This window comes from Alexandromys fortis, unplaced genomic scaffold, assembly GCF_014885135.2.
Source record: "Alexandromys fortis isolate MF-2015 unplaced genomic scaffold, M_Fortis_MF-2015_v1.1 scaffold_143, whole genome shotgun sequence".
Classification (NCBI taxonomy): Eukaryota; Metazoa; Chordata; class Mammalia; order Rodentia; family Cricetidae; genus Alexandromys; species Alexandromys fortis.
The window spans coordinates 2,899,821-2,908,114 of NW_026068044.1; the positions used below are offsets into that span (position 1 = coordinate 2,899,821).

An 8,294-nucleotide genomic window follows, 5' to 3' on the forward strand; every position below is an offset into this window, starting at 1 on the left:
GCAGTCCACAAACACTTCACTATCACAGAGAGACATAGGGAGCAGGCGTCAGTGCTGGCTGCCTGTCACATGGCTGTTCTGAAGGCCATCCATCCATCTCATCCCTTCTTTCCTCCCTGGGTCTTCCCAGCGGTGACCTTCACTCAAGACAATCTCTTCCAGCTTCCTGTACTACCCTGCACCCTTTCAGGTCTCTTACTATATTTAACTGTTTTCATACGCACTTACCTCACCAGCTTGCTCTTCCTGATTTTCTTGGACCATGACAGCATCCCAGCTCCTTGGTGCAGCCTGACCATCAGACTAACGATCCTGGCATCCAGCCCCTACTGAGGGCCTGACACACCGCCATGTTTACTGAATGTCAGCAGACAAAAGAACAGCTCACACCATTGCACGGCAGCAACCAGAAGCTAGGGTCCCACGATCTTCACTCTTACTCCTTGGAGGTAAGAATGGAGTCGGGCCCATGGAGGGGGGAATTGCTACCAAGATGCTCCAGGAGGCCTGGAGCCAGCATAGCCCAGGGAGTGAGGAACAGGCTGCATGGCTAGAATTGTGAGCCCGGTTCTGTCCGACATCCCAGACCTGGAACAAAATCCCAAGGAAATGCAGGGACAGTAGTCAGAGGGCCATGCACTGAAGAATCTGGAGAGGCCCTCCTGCAGACGCTTCAGGTCTAGAAGACTGGGAACGAAAGCTGGAGGAGATGCAGGGAATAAGATGTTGCCTTCTTGGTGACAGAGCTGTCACTACGCGGGTCTGAAGAAGGGGATCTGTGGTTTCACCATCTAGTTCTCCATTACAGCTGGGCCTCACATTGTCTTTCCTTCCAACCTCCTCCTGCCAAATCCTTCTTGTCTAAGTATCACCATAGTGACAGTAGAACCCGGAAGGGCAGACTGGGGTGTGCTTACATGGAGACAGGTGAATCAGCTCCTCATCTCATAGGGCAGAACAGCTGTGTCAACAATATCGTGTGTTGTCACAGAGCTTCTGCATTAGATGGTGACAACGCCCCAGCTCAGGCCATCCTGCAGTGGCACAGGACCTTCCAGAGTTGCCCACATCCTGATCGTTCAGCAGACGTACGAGAACAGAGTACGAGAAGGGAGAGAAAAGGGGCTCCATTAGTGTCCTATGAGGAGACTATTGTTACGGTCTTCGGATGGAAAGCTTGAAGACATTCTTGCAGAGTGTTCGTCAGATGCTTAGGATGGCTATCACAGTACCCTCTGTACTAGAGAACGGAGTTAGTTCCCCATGGAGAGTCCTGTGTTGGCCAATGTCCACAGAGTGGGCATGCTGCCTGAGATACTAAGCATCCAGACTCATCTTCAGATGCTGCTGTCCAGACCTGAGGTCCCACTCTCGGCTATGAGCAAACATGTCAGAGCTCAGCACCTCCATCTGTTCATCTGAACTGCTGGGAGACTTCGAAGTGACCCCTTTAGCCTTGACCATAGTCCTTCTCCAGGCACTAATCATCACATTAAATTCCATCTGGACATTTGTTCCCTATGCACAACAGCTTCCTCTCCCTTCTCCATCCCTTGCTCAGGTAAGGAAATTTTACTTTGTGCTTCCGGCCGAGTTCCTTTACAGCCATACATGAGCTTCAACCACCATGATCCACCTTTCTTTGTGGTCAGAGACCCTACAACTAGGAAATAAATCCACAATACCGCAGGGACATAGGTCACGACCCTTCAAACAAATCCCTCATCCGGTCTTCTCAGATTTGGAAGACTTAGGGTTGGAAAAGGCATACATGCTTAGTAGGTAACTCTGTCTCTTGAGGGCATGATCCTGGAATGCTGCTGTGGAGAGGCCTCTGGTCCTGAAAACATCTGTTCTAGTCTGGGCATGCAGGGCACACAGGAACTGGGTATCTAGCTCGTCCTCCCATGTTGGCCTTGACACTGTGATGTCAGGCCTTATGAGCTCAGCACACTCTGCCTGTACAGACGAACTGTAGGGAGACATTGAATTGGCCCCTTTGTGGTTTGACCATTGTCACTTTGCTAGTCACTGGATCCCTAAGCAGAGTCTTCCAATCTGGACATCTGTTCTCTATGGACAACAGATCAACATTCCCTGTCCCATTACTGATCCCAGTCCTGCTGATCACTGCCAGTCCAGCTGCATCGGATACCACCTAGGTACGTTCCTGGAGGATTTCTTCCTGAGGAAGTATGCTAAGTTCCAGGTTTCCATCCAAATTGTGTAGACATCTGGACAACCTGTTGGATACGACGAACATACACATTTTTGATTTTTCAAGTGAAAAATACATGGTGAAAATGAAATATAAAATACGTATGCATCATCTCTTTCTTACTTGCCCTATTCCTCACTGCGTCTGCCTCCTGACTCTTTCAGAGGAGTCACTCTGTTGTTGGACACACGCTCGGTTTGTGGATTTGAAGCCCGCGGGAAGCAGCACAGTCTTGACAGGCAAACTCTGGTTCTCCTGCACAGTCCGCTGAAGCACCCGCTGTTCTGAGGGAGGCATGATTTTTCCGTGTTAGAGTCAGGTCCAGGTGGCAGGGGCATTTCTTCTTCTACCCTGCTGTGGTAGACACATGGGGCAGATGCGGCCTTGGTCGGTGGGGCATGGCTCGAAGTGGGACTTTTCTTCTGGGAACACCATAGAGGCATGGAGACACTCTGGTTTATCTTCTGCCCTGATAGTGTCAGGACATCAGGCATGTGCTGTTGTGAAGGTTGTGTGTGGAAAAGGCCAAAGGTGGGCTCACTGGCTCTTCTTTTTAGGTAACGACCCGATGTTAAAGGAGGGACTGGAGATGGTGGAGGTGCAGGGCCAGGGTCTGCCGTAGTGACTGAGGAGGTGGAGTCAAGCCCCTGGTGTTCCTGTTCTTGTAGTAACAGGTATGTCCCCATTATCTCGTCGTATTTCCGCTTCTGCAGTGAGTCAAAGATCTCGTTGGCAGCAAACCCATGGTCAAACAGCTTGTCAACAATTTTAGGATCTGGGTAGGGGTCACTAAAGATGTTTCCTTCAGGGTTCTTGACCCATGGATGATGTTGAAGGTCTTCAATGGAGGGCCTCCTCTCTGGGGCAACTGTTAAGATTTGGTGAATGAGATTTTCCAGTTGCCCAGAGATGTGAGCTGGGATGTCATACATGCCAACAGTGATCTTTTTCTCGGTCTCTTCCAGGGTGCTTCCTCTGAAGGGGTGGTGCCCAGTGGTCATAAAGTACAGCAACACACCCAGACCCCACACGTCTGCCTTCTTCCCATCATAGCCTTCCCTCAGAACCAGTTCTGGGGCATTGTAGCTCTTGGTCCCACAGCACCCATACAGCACAGTGCCAGCTTCACACCTGGTAGCAAGGCCAAAGTCTCCCAGCTTCACATTTCCATGTGCATCTAGCAGGATGTTATGGGGCTTCAGGTCTCGGTGGACAATGTCATGGTCATGGCAGCACCTTATGGCTGACACTAGCTGCCCAAATATTACCTGTGCCTGTTCCTCCTGCAGCCTGCCTTCTTTTTTAACCAGTTGGTACAGATTGCCCCCCGGCACATACTCTGTTATCATGTAGCAGTATTTTGTGGTTGTTAAAACCTGGAAGAGGCGGATGATGTGTGGATGTCGCACGGTTTCCAGTACTGCTATCTCTGATAGAACGAGGCGCAGGTGTTTCTTCAGATTTTCTACAACTTTAATTGCGACGGGCATGCCTGTGAGGCGATGGAGGGCCAGTTGTACACAGCCAAATCCACCCTGGCCGATGGTGAACAGCATTTTGTATTGCCGGTCTAGGCCCCCATCTTGGGGGAGGCAGGCCATGAGGCTTGGTGTTTACTGGCCTCCTGTCCAGAAAGGTTGTGTCCAATTAAGCTCCAATTAGGCTCCAATTAAGATACGAATGAAGGAGTCCCACAGGTCACCAAAATCAGCTCCCTAGTCTCTGGACAGAAATGCAGCCCAGGCTACAGCCTTATATGCAGGCCACTCATTCTTCCATCTCAGTGACTGTCTGTGAGGTCAGAGCAAGAAATGGACCAATAGCAGCAGGCTGTAGCCTACAGTGACTGTCTCCCTATCTGACCACAGGCAGCTTTACCCTACTTAGGAAAAGGCAACTAGCGTCCCCCAGCTTCGGCTTCAGTGGATCAAAGAGACAGATGCTTACTCGTTGAGAGATTCCAGCCAGCACAGTGGCAGTGGCCTTTATACCTGGAACCTGAGGACCTCAAACCATGTCTGGCCCTTTAAGAATGAGGTGCAGTTTGAAAAGGTATCCTACAAAGAGTCCTTAGGAGATTCTGTCAAGGCCATGTTTACAGTTTTCCATTCTTTGAGCCAGGGGAATAAAGGGCATGGATATGGGGAGCTCTTGGTCACTCTCTATCCTGAACCTGTTAGTCCTAGTTCTGGTCCAGGGGCTTGCTTCTGGTGTGATGGAACAGGGCACTTTAAGTGTGAATGCCCAGAAAGTAGGACGTGCCCCCTGGGGTCTCTTGGGCATGGGGTTGCTTCCTTCTTTAGGAAGCAGTGGTAGTTGGAAGAAGAGGGCCCTAGGCTGTTTTTGTGCCTGTTCACCTCATGGCATCCCGGGCAACCACTGTGGTGACTCAGCTCCTTATAGATAGATCTGATTTCTCTCTTGTGATCCTGAGTGTTGATTGGCCCTCTGACCAGTGACCAGGGATGATCAGGACAGCTGCTAGAGCACGGTTGCCCCCTCTCATCTGCTTCTCGAGCCATCTCCAGTCAATCCTCTCATAGTTCCTGAGAGTCTCTATTTTGGATCTTGCCTCTGAACCAGATTTTAATCTCTTGCTGTCTTTGAGACAAACATAAACTAGTTCATAAGGAGTGGTGGGAACCGAGAGACCAAAGTAAAACGTCCACTCTGTCCTGACTCATCTTTCCAATCGTGAGCACACCTCCTCCTCCTGAAGGAAGGGACTAGGGCACTCCATGGCAGTGGGGCCAGCATTCATGTGCTTGCTGTCCCACACCATGACCAACAGCATCTTAGGGAGGAAAGGGTTTATTTAGCTTGTATATCCCAGTCAAAGCCCATCACCGAGGAAAGTCAGGGTAAGGACTCAGGCAGGACAGAGGCAAGAGCCCTGGGGTAAAGTTAGCTTGCTCAGCTTGCTTTCTCATATGAAACAGGACCACTGCCCAGGGCTGCCCCACACACACAGCGGGCTGGTAGAGCCTCATCAGTGATGAAGGAAGTGGTCCACGGACATGACCACAGGATGAAGTGATGGAGGCAATTTCTTATTGAGTTTCCCCTCCCCTGTGACTCATTTGTGTAAAGCTGGCAGAACCAACCAGTCGTCCTGCCCTCTCTGTCAGAGACTACTTCCTTCCTGTTCTGCATACTGGGAAGTGGCAGGGACTGTTAAGAAGCTGGTGGCTCCAGGATCAAGGGTGCTGGGGACGAGTTCCCTCAGTGGAATGGCGGTGAGAGCAGCAAGAAGGGGCTCACAGGCTTTCCTCTCACTGTAACCGCTTCTCCTTGGAAGGTCAGTATGGAGGATACTCAGGGCCTCTGAAAGCTCCTCCTTGCTGTCTCCTGACACGCGCCATGGCACGGACAGACATCCCTCAGTGCGGCGCACCGTGCCCGCCTGCACTCCATGTGCTACCCTACAGTTCATGAACCAGGTGAGGGGCTGGAGATTGAAACACACAAACACACACAGAGACACGGGTCATCCTTGAAACAAGAATGTCCCCCTCTATTATTCAGGGGCAGCTTAAATAGGGATCCTTAACTGATAGCCACACCCCAGCCAAACCCACCAGAAACCACTCTCCTGCCATCAGGAACTTCTAAGGGTCTCGTGCTCAGAGCAGCCGCGGGCTGTCTAAGAGTAGAGGGAAACAAGTTGTTTACAAGAAATTCAGGATCTGGGGGTTCACCGCTCCCAATATCTTATCCCCCCTTTTTCTTCTCTCTTTTCTTTTCCTCGACAATCTTTTAGGGAATTTGGGCATCATCAGTCTGTCTGGTTGCTTCCTGCTGAGCGGGAAGCGCTGCATTCTTGGGGGTATTTTACTGTTACATTTCAGGGAGTCTCGGTGAATCAAACCACATGAATCTGGAATGAATCCTCAGGTTCTCATCCTCTGTGGAGACAAAAGCAGAACATCTTTTCCAAAGCATCAAATACTTAGGCCCATTTTTTTAAAGTCAAAATACCCTTCTTAGCAGTTCCCAGAATCAAATGTCTTTCTCCAGTCCAGAACACAAAAGACAACATCATCAACACAATAACATCTGTGCACATTTTATCTTTTTGAAGCCTTCAGTTCACCCTCCCGCCTCCTCTTTATTACTTCCCTACTGGCCAGTCTTCCAGAGGGCATCCCTCAAAGCGTCTCTGGGGATGAAAACACACATACCAACCTTCAGTCCACCCTCACCATTCCAGAGGGCGATCTCTCAGGGACCCCTAGTACCCGATCTCTGTGGAACCTCCACCTGTGGCGCCTGTACTACAGGACCATCCACGAGATGGGCAAGGGCCTGGAGATTTAAAACACACAAAGACACACAGACAGCGACACAACTCATCCTTGAAACAGGAATGCCCCAAGAATGCTCCCTTTATTGTGTACCAGAGCCGCTTATTATAGAGATCCTTAACTGATAACCGCGCCCCAGCCAAACCCACTAGAGACCACTCTCTTGCCATCAGGAACATCTGAGGGTCTCGTTGCTCAGAGCAGCTGCAAGCATTACAAGTTGTTTACCAGAAATTCAGGATCTGGGGGGTCCAGCTCCCAGCATCTCACCCCTTTTCTTTATTTTCTTTTTCTTTTCCTCAACAATCTTTTAGGGAATTTGGGCATCATCAGTGTGTCTGGCTGCTTCCTGCTGAGTGGGGGCGCTGCATTCTTGGGGGTACTTTTTTTAATCTGACTGTCTCTTTTAAACGTACTCTTTTCTTTCATCTCTAGGGCTATACTCTATCATTTTTTTCATCCTTTTTGTATTGTTTTACTCTTTTTTTGTCCTCTTTTTACTCTTTTCGAGGCCTTCAATTCACCCTCCTGCCTCCTGTTTTTCAGAGGGAGTCCCTCAGAGCGTCTCTGGGGATGAAAACAAACATACCAAATCTTCAAACCACCCTCACCATGCCAGAGGGTAATCTCTCAGGGACCCTTTGTTCCTGATCTTGGTGGAGCCTCCACTTGTAGCACACCCTGCCCATCTGTGCTCTATGCGTATGGTATACAGTTAGTGAACCGGGCAAGGGGCTGGAGACTGAAACACACACAGACTCACGGACAGAGACACAGGTCATCCTTGATGCTGGAATGCCTCCTTTATTGTGTCCAGGGGCAGCTTATATAGATCCTTAACTGATAGCCACACCCTAGCCAAACCCACCAGAAACCAGTCTCCTGCCATCAGGAACATCTGAGGGTCTTGTGTTCAGAGCAGCTGCAAGCATTACAAGTTGTTTACCAGAAATTCAGGATTGGGGGTGGGGGACACAGCTCCCAACAGTTGTGTATTCCTTTCCTCAGAGACTGGGATATTCAAGCCTGCAGGGAAGCTCCTTAAACAGGAAGGTCAGCAATTCAAAACAGCTTCTGGAAGGAACTCTCTAAAACTGACCAAATTCTCTCTTTCTCTCCTCCCCAAGATTTTACAAGCCAAGCTTCTCAGAGTTACTCTCAGACAAGCCAAGCTACAAAGATGACTGTGAGACCAGACCAGCTGCCGGGAAGAAGCAGAAAACAGCCATGGTGCTTGAAAGGGGCTTAGACCAGCTTGGACTTAAAAGGACACTCTTCTACCTGTGGAGCTGCTGGCAGGCTGTACAGTGTGCTCCAGTTTCCGTTCCTAGCTCTTGCGAGCTTGTCACCCATGCCAGGGTAGGCTTTGGTGGTGCAACTGTCTTTGAATTTTTATGAACCTGTAAGTCACCTCTCACCCAGATTCCTGTAAACAATGCCCATAAAGCTCATTGGCTCACCAAGCTGGACGTGGTGGCATCTGTATTTGGTCCCTCGTGGGCTTCCTGTCTGGGGTGAGGAGCCATGTATGTTACATCTTCCAGGGAATGGACTAGTCACACAACAGGTGGGAAGGCATAGGAGGATAGAAAGAGTGGTCATGGGAGGGTAAGGAGGGTGGTTATGTCTGGGGCCATTCAGGCATTCACCAGTCTGACAGTGAGATTTACTAAGAAGAGGCATTTATTTAGATTCTTGTGGCAGATCTTCTTGGCACCAGGACTGGCTGCATCTGAGAGGGCTCCGAAAATGCAGCATTTAACCACATTAGC

The 8,294-nt window shown here is 49.9% G+C and overlaps 1 protein-coding gene across 1 annotated transcript; it reads right to left on the reverse strand.

Moving 5' to 3' along the window:
* Positions 1-442: 442 nt before the first annotated feature.
* Positions 443-5,321, reverse strand: LOC126516074 (putative sperm motility kinase W). Its single transcript, XM_050166234.1, has one exon. It carries the CDS (start codon positions 3,817-3,819, stop codon positions 2,347-2,349), a length of 1,473 nt encoding a protein of 490 aa, XP_050022191.1. The 5' UTR covers positions 3,820-5,321; the 3' UTR covers positions 443-2,346.
* Between the last annotated feature and the right edge of the window lie 2,973 nt (positions 5,322-8,294).